Source organism: Meriones unguiculatus, chromosome 11 (genome assembly GCF_030254825.1).
Source record: "Meriones unguiculatus strain TT.TT164.6M chromosome 11, Bangor_MerUng_6.1, whole genome shotgun sequence".
In the NCBI taxonomy this organism is placed as follows: domain Eukaryota; kingdom Metazoa; phylum Chordata; class Mammalia; order Rodentia; family Muridae; genus Meriones; species Meriones unguiculatus.
In genome coordinates, this window is record NC_083359.1 from 20,278,842 (window position 1) to 20,306,182 (window position 27,341).

General features: G+C 50.4%; 2 protein-coding genes and 1 long non-coding RNA gene across 3 annotated transcripts in view; 1 reads left to right on the forward strand and 2 right to left on the reverse strand.

Annotated features, from left to right (window-relative positions):
* Positions 1-3,359: 3,359 nt before the first annotated feature.
* On the reverse strand, positions 3,360-11,847 carry LOC132646312 (uncharacterized). Its single transcript, XR_009584465.1, has 2 exons — positions 11,667-11,847; positions 3,360-10,158 (listed from the first exon to the last, which is right to left on the reverse strand). It is a non-coding gene; the product is annotated as an uncharacterized LOC132646312 (long non-coding RNA).
* A 33-nt stretch (positions 11,848-11,880) lies between these two features.
* Positions 11,881-23,945, forward strand: Sqstm1 (sequestosome 1). The gene is made up of 8 exons (XM_021651727.2): positions 11,881-12,147; positions 14,473-14,568; positions 14,804-15,033; positions 15,125-15,266; positions 16,074-16,154; positions 20,867-21,087; positions 21,422-21,617; positions 23,157-23,945. The coding sequence occupies exons 1-8, from the start codon at positions 11,943-11,945 to the stop codon at positions 23,312-23,314; spliced, it is 1,329 nt and encodes a 442-aa protein (XP_021507402.1). The 5' UTR covers positions 11,881-11,942; the 3' UTR covers positions 23,315-23,945.
* Positions 23,946-23,991: 46 nt separating this feature from the next.
* The window catches only part of Mrnip (MRN complex interacting protein), a 29,649-nt gene continuing 26,299 nt past the window's right edge, over positions 23,992-27,341 (reverse strand). Inside the window, exons 5-7 of the mRNA XM_021651745.2 lie at positions 26,994-27,151; positions 26,313-26,397; positions 23,992-24,600 (exon numbers count right to left, since the gene is read on the reverse strand). Coding sequence (XP_021507420.1) covers positions 24,097-24,600; positions 26,313-26,397; positions 26,994-27,151 — 747 coding nt within the window. The 3' untranslated portion in view covers positions 23,992-24,096. The remainder of the gene's footprint in view (positions 24,601-26,312; positions 26,398-26,993; positions 27,152-27,341) is intronic.

Genomic DNA, 27,341 nt, shown 5'->3' on the forward strand with positions numbered 1-27,341 from the left:
TGAAGAGATGGCTCAGTAGTTAAAAGCTTAAAGTACTGCTTGCCCTTCCAGAGGACCTGAGTTACGTTCCCAGCAGCCATATCAGCTGGCTTACAACTGCCTGTAACTCCAGCTCTCTGGGGATCAGGTACCTCCAAGCTCAATGCATGCACGCACGCATACGCACATGCACACACAAACACACACAGATAAATCTGAAAATCAAACAGCAGCAGCATACCAGAGATGGAGCTGTGGCTGAGGGGTGTGGAACTCACCACCAATATCAACTAAACAAAGAAGCGTGTTCATGTGTTCGTGGTTAAAAAGGGATGATTTAGGGAAAACGCTACAGGTCTTAAACAGTGGGTATGAAGGAGAGGTGCTGTAGGTGACCGCATTTAGTCTCCTCCTCCATCCCATGGCCACCTTGGAGGAGGGGTGCAGGAATAAGGGAAGCCCAGGGAGGGCCCTGACGTATGGGGAGCGGGGCTTCTGTAGGAACAGGACGTGGGGTTAGGCAGAGCTGATGTCTCTCAGTAGCCTTCTCCCGTTAAACCTGCAGCGGTTGCCTGGCACCTGGCCTAGTTTCCACTGTCTTTGCCTTTGTAGTAATTAATTAATCTGGGCCTTCTTGCCACCCAAAGTCCCTCCGGACGTTTCCTGGCTCCTCGCGCTGCCTTGCAGCTGGTGAACCTCCGAACACACCTTTATCTGAGGTTCAGCGTCAGGTTCTAAAGACCCACCCAGGGAAAATGGAGCCATATGGGCCCAGAAAAACCCTGCCTTCCTTCCAAGCCCCATCTGTGGGCCTTTCTTCCTTTGTTCTCCTCTCTTTCCACACAGTGAAAACACTCACCGACACACACACACACACACACACACTCACACACACTCACACACGCACACCCCTTCCTTTTTTCAGAGTCAGCGGCTCACTATGTAACCCTGGCTGGCTAGTGTAATTCACTGTGCAGACCAGTGCCGGGCTTAAGAGTCTGTAGGGAACGCAGCTGTTATGATCACAGGCCTCAGCCCATGTTCTGGGACAAGCCGTGGAGGTGGTGCAGGCGCCCAGCCCTGGTGGAAGTCAAGAACAGAGGTAAGAGAAATATAAAATCCATGCATGTCTTCACTAGCCTTTAAGTGAAACTTGATGTGTCCTTCAGTCATAAATGGGAACAGCATCCTGTAGATGTCCCAGTCCGCGTGACTGTCGCAACAGCAATCACAGGGATTTTCATCTAGTTCAATTGGAGATGTGGCAGGCACCTCAAAAGAACACATACACTCACGGTAGTAGCTTCATATTTCTGATATTAGTCCTACCTCTAGATACTGCAAATTAAGAATCATGGGTATTCATATATTTCTAAAAATATATTTTTCTGACATTTGCCTTTCAGTTGTTTGTTTGGAAGGCATGGCCTTATAAGATGTGACGTGTGGTCTGTGACGTGCGGAGTGCAGGCAGCAGTTAACAGCTCAACTGTCAGAAGAGTTTCTGTAAGAGGAAAAGGGTTTGATTGCCAACACACGCTGGAAACTCACAAGGCAATCAGCTGTCCCCTTCCGTCCTCTGAGAGCATTGCACACACACACACACGGAATACATACATGAGCAAGCAAAACACCCAAGTACGTTTTTTTAAAAAGACAAAAAAATTTAAAAGACAGTTCACGACCAGGCTGGGTTACATGAAATCCTACACACACACACACACACACACACACACACACACACACACACAATTGCCCAAGAATAAGTTAAAGGGCTGGGCCATGGTGGTTCACTCAGGAGACAGGAAGAAGCAGATCTCTGAGTTTGAGTTCCAGCACAGCCAGGGCTACACAGAGAAACCTTGTCTTGAGAAAACAAACAAGCAGGGCTGGAAGGATGGCTTAGCAGCTAAGAGTTCCTCAGTTCAAACCCCAGCACTCACATGGTAGTTCACAGCATCTATCACTGTAGTCCCGTGGGATCCAATGCCCTTCTGGTGTGCAGATGTACGAGCAGACAAAACACCCATTACATGAAATACATAAACAAATCTTTTAAAAATATATATATATACAAAAATATATAAGTAAAAGGGTTTTTTGTTTTGTTTTGTTTTTTAAATCTCAGTACCTGGGAAGCTTAGGAAAGAGGATTGCTTCAAGATCAAAACCAGGTTGAACTGTACAGAACTGGCTTACAGAGTTAAAGATTGTCTCTAGAAACAAAAATCTAACTACATAAACAGGGATGCTTTGATGCTCATCTAGCCATTGCCCTGCCAGAACCTGCCCACCTTGCCCAGGGCTGGAGAGGTGAGGCCCATGGAGCTTGGCAAGATTATAATGGAGGAAGATGATCATGCCTGGTAGGGCAGACGGCCAGTAGGGGAAGTGAGGTTAGCAGTGAGTCCCAGGGCGAAGGAGCTGTCCTCAGCACACACAGTGCCTCCCCTGCCACACTCAGAGAGAGAGAGAGCTGGGTGAGACACCGGCCCTGTGCTTGCAGAAGAAGGATCTCTCTGTATCTCGTCAGGGATTTATTTAGGTTTTTTTTTCTTTCTTTCGTTTTTTTTTTTTTTTTTTTTTTTTTTTTTTTTTAATGTAACCAAGGTTAGTCTCCAACTCCTGATCTTCCAGCCTCCATTTCCCAAGTTCTGTGATTATAGGACTCATTGTCACATTTGAGGTTTTTGTCTTGAGAGCAAAAGCAAGAAGAGGACCTGGGTGGTGGTCGTGTATGGGAAGCAGAAATGGGTGGATCTTTGAGTTGGAGTCCAGCCTGGTCTACACAGTGAGGAGTTCCAGGACATCCAGGGCTGCAGGGGCTGTTACACAGAGAAACCCTGTCTCAAAAAAAAAAAAAAAAAAAAAAAAAAAAAAAAATGCAGGGAAGAGGAACAGGACCGAGTTTAAATCTCAAAATGAGCCTTCCTACGCAAAGGGAGGGACTGCAGGAATGAGAGGAAGCCAGCAGACTAGCTACCAGAGAGATGCCATTCAGGTGCAAGGGGCCGCACATCAAAGCAGCACTGAATAGAACTTCTGCACTGACAGCCTTTGAGAATGGGCTTTTTATCTTATTTTATTTATTTTTTTAAGCAGGATCTCTCCGTGTAGCCCTGGCTGACCTGGAACTTGATGTGAAGGCCAGGCTGGCCCTGAATGCATAGAGATATGCTCACCCATGGCTCCCCAAATGCTGGAACTGGAGGCTGAGACGCCTAAGAACAGGCTCTTACCCAAGCTCCTCCGTGTGCCCCAGAGCAGAATCTCCCAGAGTGCTCTCTGCTGGAATTAGCTAGAAAAAGATCGAATCTCAGAGCCTTGGCACCAGACAAACCCAGCCACACCCACACGGACAAAAGAACTTACACATCATCTTTCTTAGAAGTCATTTATTTGCCTGTAATTCACCCTCATTAAATTGATACACAGTGGGGAGGCGGCAGGAAGAGTGATGGTACCTCCTGCCAAGCCCGGTGACACCAAGGACCGCATTGTAGAGGGTGAGAATGGGTTCCCACAAGTTGTCCTCTGACCCCACAGGTGCACTGCGGTGTATGAACTCACATGTGTGCACACAAACACTAAGTGTAGTTTAAATAAAAAAAAAAATTAAGTTGATATTTGGGCTGAACATGGCAGCCGATACCTTCCATGCCAGCATTCATGAGGCAAGGGCAGGCACATCTCGCCGAGTCCTGCACCAGCTCCAGGGAAGTGGGGACTGCATCTGGCACAGACTCAACTGCCAACTTTCTGGTCACTTTCCCCTGGAGGGACTGCCTTGCCAGGCCACAGGGGAAGGGGACATGCTCAGTCCTGATGCAACTTGATGAGCTGGGGTGGATGGGAAAGGGAGCTGCCCTTTTCTGAGGAGTGGGGGGGGGGAGGGAGAGAAGAAAGGGAGGGGAGGAGACTGGGAGGGGAGCAGGGATAGGGCTACAACAAAAATGTAAAGTGAATGAAAAAGAAATTAATTATTTTAAAAAATGAGCTCCAAGACTCTAGCTGCCTAATACAATAAGTAGATAAAAATCTCTTGCCAGTCCGTTGTCAGGTTTTAATTAAAAAATTTTTTTTCTGGGGTTTTGTTGTTGTCAAGTTCTTAATACCAGCCTCCAACTCAGGATTCCTTTACCTCTGCCTTCCCCATGCTGGGCTTACAGACCTGGCTTAATTCACAGGCCTATGATGTCACACACACGTGAAAAGTCCAACACTCTCACTTCAAACAATTAACAACCACCACCTCCAGGACTAGTGAGATGGCTCAGTGGGTGCAGTCATTTTCGGCCAAGCCTGAGGAGCTCAGCTGACTCCTGCAAGTTGCCCTTTGACCTCCACATTCACACCATGATGCACAAATGTGTGCACACCTACACAAATACAAAATAGGTAAGAGCCAGGCCGTGGTGGCGCTCGCCTTTAATCCCAGCGCTTGGGAGGCAGAGGCAGACAGCCCTCTGAGTTTGGGGGCTGTCTACAGAGAGTTCCAGGACAGCCAGGGCTACATAGGGAAACCCTGTCTGGAAAAACAAAAAAAAGATATAAATAAATGTGATTAAATGTTTCTTTAATTTCACAGTCCTCTCAAGTAGATATAGGAGGGTAGAGGTCCCAGGGAAAAGATGATCTGGAATGGGGTGAGGGTATTTTTTAATGAAAGTATACTCTTCAAAGCTTCGTGTCCATCAAAGGCTCTGACAGCTCTACTCACTTTAGTTCTTGCCCAGGCCTCAGGGTTAGCTACCGGGATTAGGCTCTCCTGGCTCTAGAAGCTTTAGCATTAGGAAAAAAAACAAAAAACAAAACAAAACAAAAAATCTGCCTTGTCACTGGTCTGTAGCTTTCACTGTCTCAGGTCTTTGGCCGGAACCAATCACATGGTCAGTCTCACATTAAGGGATTTTTATAGATACATAACACTCAGTTTCCTAGCATAAAAGATAAATGAAGTGATTACTGTTGCTATTAGGAATTACAGTCAACAGAAATTGCTGGTGGTTTGAGGGACAGGGTGTGGCCACAGGCTTCTAGCCATTATCACAGTGGCCTTCTCTGGAACTGTGGTGTAGACATGGGGTCTGGGGATACGGCAGCTCAGAACTCTTGGATACAAGTGATCCAAGTCAGCTAAGGTGTTCCACACCTGTAACTCCAGCGTTCAGGAAACAGAAGCAGGAGGATTACTAAAAGTTTGAGGCCAGCCTGGTCTGCATGGTAATCCCAGGCCAGCCAGGGCTGTACAGAAAGATCCCATCTATCTATCTATCTATCTATCTATCTATCTATCTATCATTTATCTATCTACAATTTAAGTATTTTATTTTATGTGCTTTGGTGTTTGGCCTGCATGATTCTGTGTGAAGGAGTTGCATCCCCCTAGAATTGGATTATAGACAGTTGCAAAAAGCCATGTGGTTGCTGGGAATTGAACCCAGGTCCTTTGGAAGAGCAGGCAGTACTCTTAACTCCTGAGCCATTGCTCCAGCCCTGAAAGATTCCATCTAAAAAAAAAAAAAAATGCTGGTGAGATGGCTCAGTGTGTAAAGACACTTGCCCCAAGCCTGATGACCTGAGCTGTACACCCAAGAGACCCACACACTAGGAGAAAACTGGCTCCCAAAAGTTGTTTTCTGACCCTCTACAGGGAGCTGATTCCATTTTGACTTTTAGTCTGGTCTACTAGGCCTGATCTAAAATAGTGGCCATGAGACCTTCTATAATTTTACGTGTTTGTGTGTGTGTGTGTGTGTGTGTGTGTGTGTGTGTGTGTGTGTGTGTGGTGTTACTGGGGACTGGATCCAGAGCCTCCGGTATGCTAGGCAAATATTCTACCATTGAATTATACCCCAAGACTTCTGTTTATTTACTTTTTTGTTGTTGTTGCTGTTTTTGAGTCAGTGTTTCTGTGTAGCTCTGGCTGTTCTGGACTTGCTTTGTGGGCCTGGCTGGCCTCGAACTCCCAGATATTACCTACCTCTGCCTTCCCTAGTTCTGGGATTAAAGGCATGTGTCACCAAGCCAAGCCTGTTCATTTACTTTTTAATTTTGAGAATGGATTTTCCTCAGGCCCTGAGACAGTGGTCCTCGTGCCCCATCCTCATGAGCAGCTGGGAAGACAGCACCATGATACCTAACTGCAGCTTGCATTTAGTATTTAGTTGGACTAACATTAGCTAAACACCCAGGCAGTTCACAAATGCATAGGTCCCCCTACCTGCCTGCTTGGGAACGTTAGTCAAGCAAAGGGGTGCCCACAATTAGAGTGAGGTGCCCACAGGAAAGTATGGAGGGGTTTAGCATCCCTGGAGGGCAAATAGGGAGAAAGGAGCTGGCCTGGGGAGAGTTGGGGCTCAGGAGAGCAGGTGGTACACAGAACTTGGGGTGTAGCTCAAGTCCTCAGAGGGCAGTGCTGCCCTGGCTAGGGGCATCCTGGCAGAGACTCCCCATATGGAGACACTGTCTGCTCTCCCAGCCTTAGCTGCCCATCCCCTATCTCTCATTGAATGGTTTTCACTGAGCGGGTTTTGAGCGGGTTTCTGATCTTCTCATAGCTCCTTCAACCCAGCTCTGCCTTTATCTTTCCAGAATCTTTCTCAACATGAGGCTCCTCCAGCTTTGGGGGCCTCAATCACATGGGTAAGTTAAGGGGTGGAGTTAGAAAAAGGATGAGGTCGTCAGATCCCCATTTACACTTTTCTGAGCCTCCAACCCTGTACCTAAGGGTGCAGCGTCCAGGAGAAGGTCAGGGACAGAGTCCACTTCAACACCGGGAAAGGAGACAGAAATAGCTTGAAAGACAGGTGGGCAAAGGGAAATTTGGCAAATGTCTCCCGGCATTTCCAGTCAGGAAAGAGCCTTCCCAGTGCTGTGCCCAAGCACACACACTTGGGGACAAGTGGAGAACGGCCTTCCCCAGGTAACCTACAGGCCTCCTGCCAGGGCTACTCCTCTGCCCTTTTTGGGGTGTCTCCCAAGACCGGCAAGTTCTCCTGTGTCCGTGCCCCAAAGGGAGTTTTCTGTCAACCTGGGGTGCCCAGCTTTGCATCTGCCTCCCTTTTCCCCTCTGGGTATCTCTGACAGTTTCTCCATCACCCCTGTGTATTGTGCCCCCTGTTCCCCAGTCCCCTGCCCCATGAGTGTGGACTCATTCTAGAGTCGGAACCCAGCCCTGTGGCCCTCTTTCATCCCACATGGTGGTTCAACTCCAAAGGGGTTGGAGGGTCCCTAGATTCCGTTGCCCTGTTTTTCTTTTAGAATAATCTTCAGGGCCTTTGGGACGGGTCCCCTTCATGCCACAGAGGCAGACACCTCACGTTTGTGCTTCTGTAAAAAGGACTAAAAGAGGGTAGGGATGCAGAGTGCTTGCCTAATGTGCTTGAGGAGAGGCCCCAGGATTTATCCCTGACACTACCAAAAAATGCCGGAGGCTGGACAGCACCCAGCGAGACTCCTGACTCCACACCACAGAGGATGAGGAAGGTATTGGGAAGCCATGGAGGAACCTGAGGAGGTGACAGAATGCCAGACAGCCATAAGCAAAATGATGTCCAGTACTTGGAGGTGTTTCCTAGGGGCGGCCAGGGAAGGCGCTCCTCAGGAAATAACACGGAGGGAGGGAAACTGCCTGAGATGGGGGAGGAAAGGGTAAGACAGGGGTTAGAGCCCGGGGGTGGGGGGGGAAGTACCAGGCAGAACCAGTCAGGCAGATCTGGGAACTTGGGGACTGAGTGGACTCCAGTGGCTGCCCTAGCCCACGCACCCCAGCCATAGGTTGGCATTCTCTCACAGGAACTCATCTCACTGGACCTAGAGAGGGCAGGGATCTACAGCAGCCCTGCCCCTGAGACCCTCAGTCTCTTTAAAAATGCCTCCACATCTCGGCCTGAGTCCTCAGTGGCCTTGGCTCCAGCTGACCAGTGCTCATCTGGGCTCCTGACTCCACAATCTGAAAGATAGCCACATGCTAGGTGGTGTGGTAAAGAAACCATCACATGACTGTTCCATTATTAGGGGGAAGGTTTTCGTTGTAAATAAGGGAGAAAAACCATCCAGAGGCATCTGGGAGAGCCCAGGGGAGAGAGAAACAGAAGTAGACTGGACATGGCCAGGGCTAGGGAAGCAGGCAAGAATAGTGGAGGTAGCCAGAGATATGGGGGTAGGTAGGCAGGGGGAAAAACTTGCTGCTATATAGACCACAAACAGGTACTGGGTAAGAGGGGGGCTGGGTAGGTGAGCAGGGCCAGGATGGGGGCTTGAAAATGTGTAATAAGTCCTGAAGGACCCTGGAGGCCAGCTTTAATATTCAACTACAGGTATATGTCAATGGAAAGCCATGTCCCTTTGGCCAGAGACAAAGAAACAGGCCCTTTTGTGGATGAAAACCCATTTCATAAGGTCCTGAGGAATACTGGCTTTTATCTAACCACCAGAAATCCTTCTGCAGTCCAGCCTGAGCTTATTTCTAGACATATGGATTACCTGAGACCTAACAAATGAATCCAACCGGAGAAAACCACTGCCAAGCCTTGGAGGTAGCCAAGCAGACAGACAGCAGAGGTCCTGGGTCACTCTTCTCACAGAGCCCACCCCATGGCTTAGGTCTCTTCTGCATTTCCCACTCGTCCACCTCAACCTGTTTAAGACCTCCTCACTGATTTCACTGACAGCCTACACTCCCGAGGGACAACAGATAATTAGCTCACCTGTGGGGAATAACCCAGGAAGGGGCAGCTCAGGCCCTCCCACTCCTGACCCATTTCAAAGATGAGGCTAGGCCCCTGCCCAATGATGGTCAAAAGTACTATCCCTGGATTCAGCTACCAAGCTTTCCCCTTCCCTTCATTCTGTGCTTCAGAGGGTGAGGGGTGACAAGGCATTGGCAAGTTCATGGTCTCGTTTATTTTAGTACCTTGTCCTCTGATAGCTCACTTTGCTGTAGGGTCCTACAAACAGAGACAGACACACATACACAGACAGACACACACACACACCCGCCTCCAAGACCCTTCTCCATCCTGCCTGCTGGCGGCAATGGAATGAATGGCGGCAGCTTGGGATCTCCCGTTATGACCCGGATCATGGGACTCTGACTCACAGCCGGCCCAGGCCACCTGACCACAGAGGGCCCTGCCAGGGGGTTCCCCAGCCACCGCAGCCTTGTTTACCTCCCTGGCTGGCCCGGGGAACTGGGAAGACAGCCTGAGCTGCTCTAGGCAGCAGGGCATGCTGGCCTGGCCTGGAACTCAGGGCTTCTCCCTGAGGCAGGCGTCTCTACGCCAGCTTCCCCCAGGGCCCCATTTCCTGACATTTCTCTTTCTCCCACCGGTGAAAAAGCAAAGGAGTTCCTGGTGGTTTCCCATTGGCTCAGATGTCCCATAGGAGGTTTGGCCTGCTTCAGGCTTTAAGCTCTCAGGCCATTGGGCTGCTGAGTCATGCTTGGCCAGCAGCTGCCATCAGGAAACAGCCCCTCACCCCCTATCTTCATTAGCAGAGAGTCCTGCAGGTGCAGGTTAAGGGGCCTTGTCCTGGGCTATCAGCCTTGTTAGTTCACAAGTCCATGCACTAGCCCACTCCTAGGTTACTTAGCCACCTGTACTGTCATCATTGGTCGCTGATGCCAGCCCCCCCCCACCTGCCTCTTCTCTCTCTTCTCTTGCTTTCTCCCATTTCCTGTTGGGGTGCCCCTCCCCACATCTCTGTCTCTCTGCCCTCATGGCCCACTTAGGCCCTAACTCTCTTCTGCTTCTCTTCCCCTGAATCAACTCTTCCATAATATCTGTTGTGTGAATGGCAATTTTATATAAATACTAATAAACTTGATGGAGGGGGAAGCCTAAGATGGGATTGTCTCCACAGGACAGGGCACAAGGGTGAACCTTCCAGTCACCAAGGAAAAAGAGGTTACACTTGTGTGGCAAATCACTGCCCCTTGCTGAGTCTTCCTAAGACGAGGTTCTTCTGTTCCCACAAACCCAGCTCCTAGAGAGGCTCAGGGAGAGGATGGGAATCAGGGCATGGGCCCTACGGAGCTGGTCTAGAGACTCTTGACTCGGGGAGATGGCTTGAGCTCCAATTCCACCCAGCATGTCCTTCTACCACAAGTCTGAGTAGGTCTGAGCTCTGCCGACAGCTCCACGACTGGAAGGACCACCTCCCTGGTCTGCAGGGTTCCTGTTAGAGGTCATTTGATTTTTACTCACTTCGTTTGTTTTTGAGAGGACTTCTTAAGCCCTCCCGGGCTAGCCTTGAGTTAGAAGGCCTCTTGACTCAGCTGAGGTTACAGATGTGTGTCATCATACCAGCTAACAGGTCACTTTTGCCACAGAAAGCAGCACTTCCTGGTTTGGGTTTTTGTACTGAGGACTGAACCTAAGATGTCATACATTCCAGGCAGGTGCTCTATCACCGAGCTGTGACATCCCTCAGCACCAAACCCCCCCTTAGTGGCATCCCCTTCTACGTTAAACCCTCATGAGCACTATCCTTACTGAACTGTATACGCAGCCTTTTTTATTTTTATTTTTTTAAAACAGCAGCGCCCTGAGGCTCTGAAGTAGACAGTGAGACTCTAATTCTGACTGGATCTTACAAGCTGGGCAATCTTCTTTTTTAATTAATTTAATTTTTTTCTTATGTGCATTGGTGTGAGGGTGTCACACCACCTGGGGCTGTAGTTACAGACGGTCATGAGCTGTCAGGTGGGTGCTGGGAGTTGAACACGGGTCCTTTGTTGGAGCAGACGGTGCACTGAGCCATCTCTCCAGTCCCTTCCTTTATTTTTTGAGCGGCCTCAAGTGGCTGAAGCTGGCCTTGAACTCTTGAGCCTCTTGCCTCTTCCTCCCAAGTGCTGCCCTCACTCTCTTTTTTTGTTTCTTTTCCAGACAAGGTTTGTCTGTTTAACGGAGCCCTGGCTATCCTGGACTAGCTTTGTAGATCAGGCTGACCTTGAACTCAGAGATCTGCCTGCTTCTGCCTCCCAAGCTCACCACTCCTGGCTAGGATCACTTTCTATGTTGAGACAGTTTCACCAGGTTGCTCAGGCAGACCTTGAACTTGGTGTCCTCCTGACTTAGCATCTCAAACAGCTGGCATCAACAAGCCCGTGGCACAGGCCTGGCTAAAGTTCGGATTTGGTTTCTGGTTGGAGGGCAGGTGGTCTGATCTCTTTGGCTGTCTATGAGGCCATTAGGGCCTCACACACATCCACAGACACACACGACTCTAATGGCGCCGGTGTGTGTGTGTGTCGGGGGTACCGCTGTGGGCATGTCTGGTTGCAAGGAACAGGTGGTGGCCACTGCTGCTTTTGGAGCCCTGGCCAGGCCCCTACAGGGTGGGTTTGTGGGAAGTCGCCAGTGCTTGTCCTACACTTCTCAACCTGATCCTTGTCAGACTGGGTCAGGCCTAAGGTAAGAAGGCGATGTCCTTTTATGCAGTTAGGGCCTGGTCACGGTGGAGGCTTGGGAGAGAGAGTAGAGTGAGGGGCTGCCACCTGGGACACTAAGCTTCGGAGTGTCAGAACAGCATCTCGTGAACCAGCTTGTTTGTCCAGCTAGGGGCCTCCTGACGGTAGGCACCTGTGTCCTAGCTTCTGCGCTGGGCATCCCCTGGTTTGGGGACTACACTGCTGAGTCATAGGTAGGCCCAAACCTGAGAGGCACCAAGGCTCGGACACTTACCGGTCCTTTTCCCAACAAGTAGAGGCTGAGGCTGGTCTCTTGGGGTCCCCCATGTACCGTGAGGGAGAGAAAGGGAGTCGTCAGTGAGGGCGCCCCCGGCCCCGCACCTGGCAAGGGCCCTGTCGAGTGGGTTCGTGCGGCGGGCCAGGCCAGCCAGCGGGGAGGGGCGGGGCTCCCACGGCTACGCCCACAGGAGGCGGGGCTCCCCGTTTCCTATAAATACTGGGCTCCGCGGAGGCGCTGCCCAGCTGTTTTGTTTCTACCCAGCAGGCAGTTATGGCTTCCTTCACCGTGAAGGCCTATCTTCTGGGCAAGGAGGAGGCGGCCCGCGAGATCCGTCGCTTCAGCTTCTGCTTCAGCCCGGAGCCGGAGGCGGAAGCCGAGGCCGCGGCCGGCCCAGGGCCGTGCGAGAGGCTGCTGAGCCGGGTGGCCGTGCTGTTCCCCGCGCTGCGGCCTGGAGGCTTCCAGGCGCACTACCGCGGTGAGGAGCCGGGGCGGGGAAGCCAGCCTCCCCCCCGCCACGGGGTGGCAAGGCCTGGGCGAGGACGCGGCGTCCTCCCTCAGGCTCCCCGCGGGGACAGGGTGGTCAGGCGGCCGCTCGGGTTTCAACTGACATCCCGCTCTTCGCCCGCTTCCGTAACGCCAGGTGTTGGGTTCAGTTAGAGAGCCCGAAAGAGCAGGGACCGGGCTGACGTGGAGGAGGGGTGGAGAGGAGTGACGCCGGTAAACAGGCAGCGGGGGGCTGGGTGGGGCGGCCCGTGGGAGGAAAGGTCGGGGACCCCGGAACTAGCTCAGTCTCCTGCGCTGGAGTGGCTTGATGGCTGCGTGGGGTGGAGCTAGGAGTTGTTGACATGGGAGAAGTGGCCAAGGCCCGCCCTCAGGGAGGTTTCAGTATTGAGACGTTATTGGAGGGCTGTTGGTTGGTCGGTTGCTCCTCCCCCTCCTCTCTTCCTTTCTCTTTCCCTCTCCTTCCTGAGATAAGGCCACGTAACCCGATTGGCCTTGAATTCACGCGTGGTTCAGGCTGGCCTCATTCACTAAACCCTGTTGTCTCAGTTTTCCAGTTAAGGGATCACAGGTGTTGATCAGTACTCCTGGACAGAAAATTTTCAGTAACGTAGGTCCTGTGCAGTTCACCCAGTAGAAGTGGGTGTTAGCAGGAACAGGTCTCGTTTTGTGGCCGGGCCGGCCTGTATATCTCCAAATTGACCCTCCAGGTTCTCTGATTTATTTTGTAGTAGGGATAATCCTGAGCCTCATGCATGCTAGGCTGTCACTCTACAATTTTGAGTCTCATAGTTTTATAAATTGTTGTGTTTTATGTGATTTTTTTCTGTTTGTCATTTCCCATTCTTTCCAGTCCCAGGCAGTGGCTGATGTACTTTAGTATTTATTTTACTATTAGGACACCTTATATTAATGCAGTTTTTGTTGGCTATTCAACACAGAGTTTCTCTGTACAGCTCTGGCTGTCCTGGAACTCCGCAGAACAGCTCTGTACACAACGCTGGCACAATGTAGTTTCGTTCATTCTCTTATTAGTATGTCCAAGGCCCGTTTGTATTGTGGCTCTTACCAGTACTTTTCTCCCTCTCCGGTACTGGGAGGGAACCCAGGGCTTCGCATATGCTAGGCAAGGGCTCCGCTTCCGTGCTGCCTGCCTGGGCAGTACTTCATTTCTCTATGTGGTGAAGAATAGTGTGTTTGGATGGGTCATGTTTAGCCTGTCTGGTCTCTAGTTGGTGGATACTGTGCAGTTGGTACCTTTGAGGTCACCTCTCTTGTGGTAGCTGTTGCTGAAGGGTTACCCACAGGCTTTCCCCAGCCTGCCTATGTGTGGTTTGGCCTGTATGAGGTGACTGAAGACCATTTGTACTAATAAGAAACATACATACTTGTAACCCCAGCACCTGTGTGCTAACATAAAAATGAAGCCAGAGCAGAGGTGGCTCTACGTTAAGCCCTTGCTGCTCTTCAGGGGACCCAAGTTCTGGTCCCAGCACTCATATTAGCCAGCTCACGGCTCCTCAGGATCTGACCTTGTCTTCTGGCCTGGGTGGGCACATGCATACGCATAAGTCTGCATGCATAGTGTGAGCACACACATGCATACGTAAGTAAAAAAACAAAACCTAGAAGTAGCCGGACAAGGTGGCACACTGGCAAGGTGTCCCACGCCTGTAACCCCAGCACTGGGAGGCAGAGGCAGGTAGATCTCTGTGCGTTCAAGGTCAGCCTGGTCTACAAAGCCAAGGCGATACAGAGAACTGTTTAGAAAAACAAAAAACAATAGCAAAAAAAGAATGCACAATGGTTTCTAGCCATGTAGTTGAAGGGAGGGGGCAGGTTAGCCCTTATCTCCTTTCCTTCTGTAGCTTGAGGCCTTTGAGGGACTAGGCCAGAACCAGAGTCCTGGCAGAGATCTCCCAGGTGAAAGTGGACCGGGGCCTGGTTAGGTCTGACCTGGAGGACGTGTTGGCCCGGTGGTTGAGTGGCAGGAGGCTGGGTACACATCGCATGTGCTCGGCCTCCTGTAGTCTTAGGTTGGAGCATACACTCATTCTGCTTGTATCAAGAGTTACGGCCATCGTGCCACTCGCCCAGCACCCAGGCCGAGTCAGAGCTGCTGAAAATGTCCCCTTAGCACTGGGCTCTGCGCAGTGCAGCACTGTGTACTCAGCAGAGAGGCCTAGAAGCCTTTGCTGTCTGTTGCTGGGAATTGAACCTAAGACTTTGCGTGCTAGGCAAGTGCTCCATCACTGAGCCGTGTCCCTGGCTCTGATGTGTTGTTTCTTAAACAATCTAGATGAGGACGGGGACTTGGTTGCCTTTTCCAGTGATGAGGAGCTGACAATGGCCATGTCCTATGTGAAGGATGACATCTTCCGCATCTACATTAAAGGTAAAGAGCTGCTCTGGGGCACTGCCTGAACCCAGCTGCTAGCTGTGGGACATCCCTCGAAAGGCCAGGGGTCTGAGGACAACATGCTCCTGCTGCGGGGGCCATGAGTGTTTAACAGGTGCAGGGCCTGGACCTCCTGGCTCCTAAGTGGCTGGCTGGACTCTCTGACCAGCAGGGCTGCGGTGACGAGGGAGAACCTAGGGTCTTGCTCTGATAGCTTTTGTCCCCCCTGCAGAGAAGAAGGAGTGCCGGCGGGACCATCGCCCACCCTGTGCGCAGGAGGCATCCCGGAACATGGTGCACCCCAACGTCATTTGTGATGGCTGCAATGGGCCTGTGGTGGGAACTCGCTACAAGTGCAGTGTGTGCCCGGACTACGACCTGTGCAGCGTCTGCGAGGGGAAGGGCCTGCACAGGGAGCACAGCAAGCTCATCTTCCCCAACCCCTTTGGCCACCTCTCTGATGTGAGCTGGTTCTCTGCAGTCCTGGGGATGGGGGTGGGGAGGGATGGAAACCCTGACCCCTCACTGCCCTGTCCTGCTTTCTCCTGCCCAGAGCTTCTCTCACAGCCGCTGGCTTCGGAAGCTGAAACATGGGCATTTTGGCTGGCCTGGCTGGGAGATGGGCCCACCAGGGAACTGGAGCCCACGGCCTCCTCGGGCAGGGGACGCTCGTCCTTGTCCCACCGCTGAGTCGGGTAAGGCTGGTACTTGAACTGGGTGCCTAAGCTCACTAATTTCCACACGTGACACACCCTGCCCTGCCAGGCTGTCCTTCTGAGGTGTGGGTAGGTGGCTGGATTTCTAGAATGTGTTTTCTTTTGTTTTGGTTAACTCAGAAATACCAGGGCCAGAGTTGCTCAAATCTTTAAAAATCAAAACCAAAAATCCCATGGTCACCAAGCCTGGTATGGTAGCACCTAGACGCAATCTTAGCGCTCGGGAGGTAGAGGCAGGAGGAACAGAGGAGTTGAAGGCCAGCCTTGGCATAAGACCCTGTCTCGAAAACCTAAAAGCAAAGACCTTATAAGTAGCTCCTCATTATAGATTTGGGGATTCTGCCTTTTAATTTTTAATTTACTTTTCCCCTTGAGACAGGTTCTCTCTGTAGCCCTGGCTAGCCTAGAACTCATATAGCCCAAGATGGCCTTAAACTTGAGATTCTCCTGCCCGGCATCTGGAGTGCTTGGGTTACAGACATGTGCCAACACAGCCATCTGGGATATGTTTGGTTTTGAGTAAACAGCACATCTAGAACAAGGTCAATATTTATCTAATGTCTGTACTGAGCCTCTGGTACAGAAGCCAGAGAGGCCCAATATGTGACCCACTTGGGGACCAAGGGTGCAGAGTGGGCGGGCAGAGGAGAAAGCACCATGTGTGCTCAGGGGTCCCAAGACAGTGATTACTGAGATGATGGAACCTTGACACACAAGCCCTGGGGCTGGGAGGGGCGGCAGAGTCACAGAGTTAGAAGTCCCCTTTCTCCTTGTGAAAATCAACAGCTTCTGCTCCGTCAGAGGACCCCAGCGTCAATTTCCTGAAGGATGTGGGGGAGAGTGTGGCAGCTGCCCTCAGCCCTCTAGGTGAGTGATCTTCCTTGCCATCCCATGAGACACCCTCGTGCCTTGGTTTTAGTTTGGATTTTATTGCTGTGGAGAGACTATGACTATGGCAACTTTTACAAAGGAAAGAGTCCATTCTAGTCACGACGGGAAGCATGGTGTGCAGGCAGACATGGTGCTGGACGAGGAGCTGAGAGTTCTCCATCCTGATCGGCAGGCAGCAGAAAGTGAACTGCGTTGAGCTTCTGAGGCCTCAAAGCCCACCCTGCCTAGTGACACAACAAGGCCACATCTACTCTCACAAGGCCACATATCCTAATAGTGCCACTCCCTGTGGGCCTGTGGGGGCGATTTTATTCAAACCGCGACAGTGACTCGGTGTGCAAGTGGCCTTTGGCAGCCTTCCCTGGCATGCTGCAGAGGCCAGAGCAGATACGTGCTGGACACCAGCAAGGTTTTGTTGCATAAAATTAGCCTTTGCCAAGGACTGGAATGGGCGCCTCAAGGTTGAGTTCCTGACTGGTTATTTTTCCACACAAAGCAGAATGAGCCGGAGGGGAGGGAGAGATAGATTAGCGGATGGATTAGTTTATCACAGTCTTTAGGGTAACAGCAGCCAGCTTTTTCTTAGCCAGGTGAGTTGCATTTGTTTAGACTTGTAAGCAGGCAGTTTCTTCTTTTTTCTTTAATTAAGGTCTCACTTTAGTCCAGGTTGGGCTAAAGCTCTGTGTAGCCCACGCTGTCCTTAAATTTGTAGAATTCTTCCTGCCTTGGACTCCCAAATACTGTGACTTCTTTTCTTTCTCATTTGAGAACTTGAAACCTTTCTGAGAGGAGGGAGGTGCTACAGGAAAGTGCTCTGGGTCATGCCTGGCTCTGTGCAGAGGGCAGAGGAGGTCTGCTGAGGCGGGAGCATGGCGTCACCTCAGCACGCTGACCTTAGGCACTGCTTCTGGGGCTCACTGATGTGGTTCAGAAAGTGCTTGCCCACGTCCTGCTACTATGCCTGCCATGTTAGGAGGTGACTACGGGAGCCTGTGTGAAGGCTGTGTCCAGTGTCTGGAGAAATGCCGATGAGAGAGGTGCCCTAATCATACCAGTGCCCTCCATCTTGTAGCACCATGCATGACCACCACTTGCTGTGAGCTGAGGCCATCTTTGCTCAGACTGCCCAGGGCACAGCTTTGAGGCAACAGTGACATCTTGGCCTTGCAGTTAATTTGAACAACTTAGGTTGAGATGTGCTCTGTGGTAGAGTGGAAGGATCCTGTGTTCAATTCCCAGCACCAAAACCATTTGGCAGTGTAGATTATTTTGCAGTGCTCAGAGGCCCTCTGGGAGGATAAAGGCATTTGAAGTGGGCTAAGCACTCGGATCCCTGGGGCTGCACAAATCAGCAAAGTTTCCAGAAAAAAAAAAAAAAAAAAGGACTGGGTAGTTTGAACTGAGGTAGCTTGAGCTCTTGTGGAAGTAATAGGAGTTTTCTGTTCCACTCCCTGAGGAACTAAACATGGAATGGCTCATGCTAACTGCCTCTAATGGATTGTGTGAGGAGAGCAGAGGGAAGGAATTGGTACAACCTCCCATAAGGCAGAGGCTGGGTGAGCTAGAGCCAGGGCCTTTTATTGATAGGTGCTTTGAGAACCAGCCAGGAAGGACCAGCACTGTTTGGCTCAGAGGCTGTGGTCACTAACACCAGGGACACAGGGCTTTCTTAACTGGATCTTTGAAAAACACAGGCTTTGGGGATCACAGACCATCAAACATTCCCTGAGCCCTATAGTCTTGGGGTTTCATTATTATTTTAAGAAACCCCCAATTCAACAATGCTCTGATCCTGCCCTGTATTTGCTTAGAAAACCGTGGGGTGTGGGTGTTTGGGACGGGGCTCAAGGGATGTTTTGCTTTGCTTCAGCTTTCTGTGTGTGCCTCTAGAGACAGAACCCAGAGCTGTGTTGTGCTCGGCAGGCGGTGTACCACTGAGCAACATTTCACCCACATGGTAGGAGAGAACTGAATCCTGTGGCTTGTCCTCTAACCTCACATACACAAACATTAAAAAAAAAAAAGTTGAATAAGAAGAAATGGAGGGCAGGGAGTAACCTAAAGAGAAGCATCTGTGCAGGGAACCCTTGTAAGGAGCAAGACCCTGCTGGACATGATGGTACATGCTTTTCGTTCCAGCACTAGGAAAATAGGTACTCAGAACTGTTGAGTTCGAGGCCAGCCTAGTCTACATAGGAAATTCCAGGATATCCAGAGCTACACAGTGTCAAAAACAAAACAAAACCCAACAGCTAGGCAGTGGTGGCGCACACCTTTGATCCCAGCACTTAAGAGGCAGAGGAAGGCAGATCTCTATGAGTTCGAGATCAGCCTGGTCTACAGAGCAGTTCCAGGACAGCCAGAGCTATATAGAGAAACCCTGTCTTGAAAAAACCAAAAACCCCGACAAGACTCTCTGCCCTGGTACTATGAAGTATGAGAGGTGGGCGTAACAGGCCAAGGCACAAGCAAGCGGCTAGAAGACCTTTCATAGGAGTCTGTTAGAGAGCTCTGGGCCCACACAGCCAGCTGATGCCAAGTACCAGCTTGAAGCACCTGACTCTGAGAAGCTTTTTCGGACATAAGCTAAGGCACCAACCTGAAGTAGGCATCAGAAATGAGCAGGGGAGCAAGGACCCAGCATTTCAGCCTCCCCAGCTTGACGGCAGCTGAAGAGTCCCTGTTGAGGGGAGACCAAACACCGGACAAAGAAACCCAGCTGCTGCAGCTGGTTTTCCCCAGTGCCTGTCTCTGGACACCTGCATGTGTAAAGCTGACAGTGGCCCTGGTCCTGTAGACAGCTTCTTGCCTCTAGGATTGGAAGCCACAGATGACTGGCCAGTGAGAAGAGCCTCAGCATGTGGTAAAGTATGCAAGGAAGGTGAACATGAGTGTCATTCTGGAGAACAGAAGAGTATTAGATTTATGAAAAAGCACAGATGCCATAAAAAACTCTTAACAGAGGAAATAATAAGATAATGTTTAAAACTGAGTGAGGCTGGAGGGGCGCAGCAGTTGGCAGTGCATGTTGGTCCTGCAGAGGTCAGGCTCATCCTCGTACCCACATGGTGGCTCACAATTGTGGAGTCACTCCAGCTCCAGGAGGTCTGCTGCGCTTTTCTGACCTTCATGGGCACTAAGCACACAAGCGCACAGATTATACACACATGCGTGCGCGCACACACCACACACGCACCACACACGCACACACACACACACACGGAAAACACACAAACTAAAATGAATTAAATATAATAAAAAAAATACTGAGTGACAGAAAGCTTAGGTTCTGAGTATGTCACAGGAATGCCCTCTGGGGACTCCACCTGTGAGGATCCAGCTAACCGTTGCTAAAATGTATCAGTTAAATCACCTGTGCATGGCTGTCTAGAGGAGGGCCTGACCACTGAGAGTGCTCTCCAAGGAAAAGCCAGACCTGATGGGTGCCTGATAGTCATGAACCATAGAAAATGAAAGAGACTGTGGAGAAGAAGCAGGGAGTTAGGAAGCAGGAGGAGAGATATACCCTTGACAGTTGAGAGAAGACATACGTCCCAGAAACAAGCCACATTTACATAGTGTTAACAGCATAAACGCTGCTGTAGTAAATAAAAAATGGAGTGTTAGGCTATACAATGTTTCTTATTAGCCCTATAATTATCATGGTGGTGTTATCTTAACCCACTATCATAAATAATACGGCACAGACACCTTTTAGATTTTATAATTGCCTTATTTACCTTGGGCTGGGCAGATTTTCCTACCTACCGCTGTCTGAATCACCTCACCATCCTCCCAGCCCTCATCCAGTGCCATCCACCTTAACCATCTATCACCCATCCATAATCTTATAAATATTTGCTTTTATTCTTCACCTGGGTCTTTTCACACCATTACTGGAGTCCTTCTTCCCAGCCCCAAGTTTCTTCTCCAGCTAACCCATTGTAGCATCTTTCCTCTCTTCCTGTTTGTTTGTCTCCCGTGATCCTCTCTGTCCTCCAAACCTAGGAACCTTAGCCATACCTACCCCATTATGCCCTGTCTAGGTATAAGCTGTTTAATCAATCAGATATGTCTAAGGCAGGTTTACAAAACAAAGATAGGTAAGATAGGTGTAACCAGATCTTAAGAGTCAGTAACATGTGTCAGACCAAACTCTGACAACACTGGATGCTTTTTTTTTCTTTCCTGCCAAAAGTTGTCTCTTAAAAGGATGGGGAAAAGAGAGGTAAATACTGACAAAGTAGGAAATAAACAGATATGAACTTGAACCAGGGGTCCTGAACTGTGGGGGTTGAAAGGCCTGGCCTCTGCATCTTGTTCTGCTGGGTTGGGAGACCAAGATTTCTTCTAGACGAACTTTGTGGTTTGGAGAAAGGGAAAGGACCGATGTGATGGAGGGGCTTATTAGCAGGGCTGGGATTGGAGAAGGAGTTCAGCTTTTCGTTTCTGGCCCTTGGGGTTGTCTTGGCCTATCATTTGGTTATCTGGTCACATGTAGAGCTATGTCTATGTGGCTCAGGGGTTGAGTCCAGCCACTGCATCCTTAATGCTGACTGCCAGTGTCCTAATCCATATGCTCTGCTGGGGACCAAGTCTGAAAGGACTTCCTCAGCCCACAATGCCCAACTCTCCGAGATGCAGGAAAGGCCTCTGGACTAGACAGCTCAATTCTTCCTCCTCTCTAGGCATTGAAGTTGACATTGATGTGGAACATGGAGGGAAGAGAAGCCGGCTGACACCGGCCTCCCCAGAAAGTTCCAGCGCAGGCACAGAAGAGAAGAGCAGTACTCAGCCAAGTAGCTGTTCTTCAGAAGTTAGCAAATCGGATGGGGCAGAGGAGGGCCCTGCACAGTCTCTGACAGAGCAAATGAAAAAGATCGCCTTGGAGTCAATGGGACAGCCAGAGGTAGGTCTGCTGACACCCCAGTCACAGCTCCAGCCATCTTGCAGCCTGAGGGATCCCATTCTTCTTGCTCTGCCCTTGGGGTCTTCAGTCACCCTGAGCCATCTGGTAGAATTCTGTAGAGAAAAATCTTACTTGGGTCTGGATCAGGGCATCTACCTGACGTCCATGAGTTTCCGGGTTCAGTCCCCTAGCATCATGAAAACCAAAAAGAGGTTTGTTTTTTTGCAGGCCGCTCTCCAGTGCCTGGAATATGGCACACTTTGCTGGGAGCAGATAGTGAGGTGACACCTGTCAATCGCTTAGGCCCCTGTGCTCACAGCAGGTTCTATTCCAGGAACAGATGGAGTCTGATAACTGCTCAGGAGGAGATGATGACTGGACACATTTGTCTTCCAAAGAAGTGGACCCATCCACAGGTGAACTCCAGTCTCTACAGATGCCAGAATCGGAAGGGCCAAGCTCTCTAGACCCCTCGCAGGAAGGACCCACAGGTCTAAAGGAAGCTGCCCTGTACCCACATCTCCCACCAGGCATGTGGTCACCATGTTTCATTTTCCTTCATTGTTTTTAGACTATCCTGTCCTGTCTGGTCTTGGCAACACAAAAAGGGTAGCATGGCCTGGGTTTTTTGTTTGTTTGTTTGTTTGTTTTAATTTTTTTTTTTTTTTTTTTTTTTTTTTTTTTTTTTACGTTATTACCTAGTTGTGTAGTCCAGGGTGGCTTTGGGATTATGGGCTTACCTGCAGCACACTGCCTACTGGGGCTGTCAGCTGACATCAGAGAAAACTAGAACCTGGCTCTGACCTCTTCTGTCTACGCTGAGTAACAGGAACTTCATCTCATTTTAGGAATTTCAAAATCTCCATACCTAGGTGTTCTGAGAAGGCAGATGTAAGGAAACACTGGCTGTGGGCTGCCTTACACCACGCAGTGGACTCAGATGGACTCACCTTTCCTCAGGGGTTGCAAAGTTTAATGGCAGGAGCCACAGCCCAGGCCCCCGTAGAAGCCGGGCAGAAGTGTGTGTAAACAGCTGGACAGGGATGGGCAGTCCCAAGGGGACACGTTGCAGAAAAGGCAGCCCAGCTCCCACGTCCTAGAGCAGCAGGGTTCAGGTGGATTACTGATCTCTGGGCCAGATTTGGCCTTTGGACTTCAATGAGTATTTACTCTACGATAGAGGGGCAGCAAACTGTGAGAGAGGGGCTAGCCTGTGTGAGTCTGGGGAAGTGCCATTATGAGTTCAAAGCCATCCTGACTACACAGACCTTTGCACCTCCGTGGCAGACTGCTTATCTCATATGCAAGGCTCTGGGCTAGAGTCACGGCCTGCTTTAAAAACATAGGCGGGGCCAGGGGAACTGGACAGCTGGCTCATCTGACCAAGTGCTTGCCGAGCAAGTCTGGGGCTCAGAATTTAGGTTCTCAGAACCCGTGTAAAAATCCAAAAGCTGGGCAGCTGTGGCGGCTTCTATAGTCCCAGACCGTAGGACACAGACCCTTTTACAAGCCGGCTAGCTGGGATTGTAAGCTGTGGGTTCACTGAGACACCCTAACTCAGTCAGGTGGAAGACTCCTACTTCAGCCTGGGTCTCCGTACCTTCACACACATGCACCCACAGGAACATGAGCACAGGCGATGATATGCCAAATTACAGAGGGCAGGGAGTCACAGGCAACTAGAGGAGACTCACATTCCATCGCCTGTAAAGGGTTATTTGGGTTGGTTTGGAGATGATGTCTCATTGTTGCCCAGGATGTCCCTGAGTGATCTCCTGCCTCTACCTCTTGCATGTTAGGACTATAGGCTTGAGTTACCACATCTGGCAATAACATATTATTGGAAAATAACTACATTCATCTGTCTACGTGCCTTCTGGCTGTTTCATGCTTCATGGAAGAGTTGAACAGTTGTAATGGAGCCTGAAAGGTCACAAAGCAAGCTGTTTGGCCCTTTAGCTGGCCTCGGAGGTTCCTGTAAGGCCTAAGCATCGAGGCCCTCCTGGCAGGCAGCAGCTGCCATGTTTTGAGTGCTCCAGGGATCCTTACTTCCTGTCTTGTTTTGGCAGAGGCTGACCCCCGGCTGATCGAGTCACTCTCCCAGATGCTGTCCATGGGTTTCTCTGATGAAGGTGGCTGGCTCACCAGGCTCCTACAGACCAAGAATTATGACATCGGAGCTGCTCTGGACACAATCCAGTATTCAAAGCACCCTCCACCATTGTGACAGTGCTTGTGCCCAAGTCCCGTAACCCACCCCTTTGTCTTCTAGTTGCATTGAGTAGAGCAGCAGGGCCTCTATAGGCCCAGTTTCTTGGCATTCTTCCAGAATCGGCGGGTGGGAATGTGTGAAGCCTTTTAAGGCAGTAGGAAAGCGACACGAGGGGAAAGTTCCAAGTGTGTACATGCTGGTGCCTGAGGACAGAGCTAGGTACCTGTGGGTGGGCTTCCTCTGCCTTCCCTAGACCTGGCCGTGCCAGGGGAGCTGCAGAGGCAGACTGCACTCCTATTTAATCTTGCCGCCAGCATCACACCAGCAGTCCAGAGTTCTTGCCTGATGGCCTTCTGTTTTCTTTGTTAGAAGTGATTAACACACTAATAGTTATTTTCAATAAGTAAAACAATTATGTTAAGAGGGGGCTGTCCACAGTGAGTCCAAGTGGTAGGCAACTGGGGCCTATGGCTCCTGGGGATGGAGAACTCACATGAATCTAACTGAAGGGTCTCACTATGTACTGTTTCCCTTTCTAATGACCACACTTTAGTTTTTGTCTCTAATGTTGATGCTTAAATAAAACCCCATGTATCTTCCTCTGACTCGATGTTTAACCTGTAATAAAATGGCATATGCACTTTAACCAACCGTGTAGTCCTTATTAGTGTTGTAGCAAGAAAAATAATCTGTTTGTTTGACAGGCATGTTTATTGTTGGGTTATTTGTTCCAGAGCACCCCCATCTGTGGCATGGGGGACTGGCATAGGACCACATAACAGGGATCAAAGTGAAGGCTACAGGTCATCCTCAAAGTCCTCTCCAGTTGTAAAGAGGTTGTTCAGTTGCCTGGGTGGGGGTGGGGCTTTCTGTGCTCCTTGAGTCAAGGGCCTTCCATCTGCTTGAAGAGTCTCCATAGCCCATGGCTGCTCTGGGGTCTTCCCGCCAGGCCTGTCTGGGCCAGATGTGGTAGTGTGAGTAGTTTGAGGAAGCTGGACAGTGGCAGGGGCCCTGCTGAAGTGACCTTCCCCTGGAGTGTTGGTCTCGGCAGTCTCTTGCTCAGCTCGTGCTGGGTCAGCTAGCCTGGAGCTCTCCTGCATAGAACTTGATGGTTTCCCATCCACATGTGTGCTACTCCCGGGTGACAAGAGAAACCGTGCCCATCTAGAAGATGGGGTGTTAACCTGCAGGACAGAACTTGGTAGTTTCCACCTGGGAAAACCAAGCTCCCTGACATGGTTCGCAGTACTGAGGGCAGCGGTGCTGCCTTGCTGCTCCATCCTAAACAGGCCAGGAGAGTTCTGAAAGAAACCAGAGAAAGGGTTCCGTTCAGTTTGGCAGGACCCCAGAGCTAACCTGCTTCCTACATAACTGCTGCCTAAGCCCTGCAGGTTAGGGACACGCTGTCATTGAGATGTTAGCAAATCAAAGTTTGTAACTGTCCCCGCCTTACTTAACCTGACCTGATAAATCCCATGACTATATTTTCCACATAGAAGATATCCTGCCATTGAGTGAATCGTCTCCTGGGAAGCTTTGGTTCAGGTCAGCAGTCCCCATGAGGAGATGTGAGCAGGGAGGAGCCTGGACACCCACCACCTAGAAAGATGCAGTCTATGAGGCCTGCACATTCCCAGTCGGCCAGAACATCTCTTCAAAGCTGGACTGAGGTCTCTATGGGATGTGACAAGGTGCTAGGCCTGGCGTGTCCCAGCTCAGAAACCAAAAATGCACAGGAAACTTGGTTTCACTGCTTACAAAGAAATTTGACAGCAACACTGGATCTCTGCACCATGACTGCCCAGATAATGCTGAAGAGGCTGTGATCCTGGCTGCTGATGTTGGCTTTACCACTGACCTTGCTGTGAACTCAGAGGCTTCCAAAGTCTTAGTTCCTCTAGAACCACAGGCTGGTGAGACTGAATGCTGACTCAGCTACAGTGTTTGGTCACCGTAAAGGCTCTGCAACTTACTACCATGACTCCGAATCAATGGGACTATACATACTGGGAACGCTAGGTTCATTAAATGTCAGAAATGGAACTGTCTCTTGGCTTGGGCCACGCTCGGCATGTAGTCTGAGGCTGAGCTGGGCAGGCCTTGGCTAACCTCTTAGGGACAGAGGGGCTGAAAGAGCAAGAACCCCATTCTTAGGCTTCCATAGCAGTGCAAAGCAAAATCTCCATTCAGCTGTGCTGAGTGTATTGCAGGGCCTGCAAGGCCTGAGCATAAGCACACTGTGTGAAAGAGCAGGGCCCTTCCCTGGAAACCTAGGGCAACTCCTTTTGTGAGCAGGTTAACAAAGTTCCTCCACTCTGCAGGAGGAAAACAGTCTTGCTTAGACCTTCCTTGACAGTCTTAGTTGGCTCCAAGGTTTCAAGGTTTTCCTCTTGGCTGTAAGTTAATTGCATGGGATGATGGCCTTGATGATATCTTGCTGTATGTCAGAATGGCCTTGAATTCATGTTCTTCTTGCCTCAGCCTCCTGCTGGGATAATGGGCTCAGGAGTTGGCCATTTTTGGTGGGGAGAGGGGCCAGAAACAGCATATGTACCCTGAAACTTGCTTTGTAAAGTAGATTGGCTTTGAACTCAAAGAGACCCATCTATGTCTGCCTGAGTGCTGAGATTAAAGGTATGGGTTACCATGCTTTAAGCAGAAAAGACAAGAATCTAACGGTGGAAGTTGGACTTTTTAGTATATAAATCTCCTATCATCAACTGTGAAGAAAGATACTATTCAAGCCTCACATCTACAGTCTCAGCTGCTCACGAGGCACAGAGAAGATATTATAACCTGGGCTCAAAAGTCTGAGGCAGCCTAGGCAATGTGGCAAGGCCATGTCTCTAAGAACAAAAACCAAACGAATTCCATGGGGCTGGGAGCATAGCTTAGCAGCACTATTCATGCCTATCACACACAAGGTCCTGGCCTAAAGCTCTGCTATTGCATGTGTGTGTCCATCTGTAGGCAGACATGCATGCAATCCTATATGGGCTCCATGGTCACTGACCTGGCTTTGAAAGCTGTCCTCCACACTGTCCACGTCCTGGTCACGCAGGCTGGGTGCAGGCTGCCCTATCTGCTGATTCCATTTCCTGGCAGAGGGAAAGAAGTGCTATCAGTCACTAAGCTCTCTCATCCCACGGTTTCACAGAGAGAAAATGATCACCTGGCCTGACATGGGAAGGGATCTTTCATTCCTTACAGGTTCCTACGCCACCTCCAGTAACATCCCAGCCAGGCCTCTTCTCTGGTTTGTAGTTTTTAGACTGTTCTAACTTGAGATTGTAATTTGCGCCCTTTAAGAGCCATGCAGCATCCCAAGCCTAACAGTTTCTCCAGAAGGTTACTGAGGCGCCTGAAAGTCTGGAGAAACTTCACAATAGAAACTCCAAGGCCCACTGATTACTTTGGCCATACTTCCATGCTGGCCTTCAACTCATGGTACTCCTGTTTCAGCCTCCTCAGGACTGCAGTTATGGGCATCAGGTTGGTGGCCTAGCTAGCCTGCTCCTCTCTGCCAGGCAGCCGGCAGTCTAAGGGTTAGCAGTGATGGTTGTTGCTCATTTGTCTACCCATTGGAGTCCAAACCAGTAGCCCCACTTAGTGACTGCTAGGAGCTGCTCCCAGCCCCCCCCCCTTCAGGAGTCAGCGTGGGCATGGGGATGGCTGGATGAGACCCGCTTGGCACCTCTTCCTGGGTTGCACTGTACTGCAGGGCAGACTTGGCCACTTGGCCCTGGCTGAGGGCTGTGTCTTAAGAGCTGCTTTTTCTCTCTCCAGCTCCTGGTCCTCACAGCCCTTCTCTAGATACTTCAGCCAGCGGGACTCCAGGGGCTCGGACAGTGCCTAAGTGTCAGAAAAGAAGGCAAGTCTCAGAGTGTTGTAGCAGCCCAAGAGCAACCCCCAACGCTTAGGTCAAAGTTCTTAGGACCCATGTCTCTCCCTCATCACCAGGAAGGACTTTAGCAGAGCACCACACGGACACAGCTGCTCCAAGACTCTAGAGCAGCAGTTCTCAACCTTCCTGATACTGTGG

Bases quoted from the DNA above. Each gene is read 5' to 3' on its own strand.
- Sqstm1 (XM_021651727.2), top strand. From the start codon at position 11,943: ATGGCTTCCTTCACCGTGAAGGCCTATCTTCTGGGCAAGGAGGAGGCG. The intron at 12,148-14,472 runs GTGAGGAGCCGG...TAAACAATCTAG, and splicing joins CTTCCAGGCGCACTACCGCG to ATGAGGACGGGGACTTGGTT. The intron at 15,267-16,073 runs GTAAGGCTGGTA...GAAAATCAACAG, and splicing joins TTGTCCCACCGCTGAGTCGG to CTTCTGCTCCGTCAGAGGAC.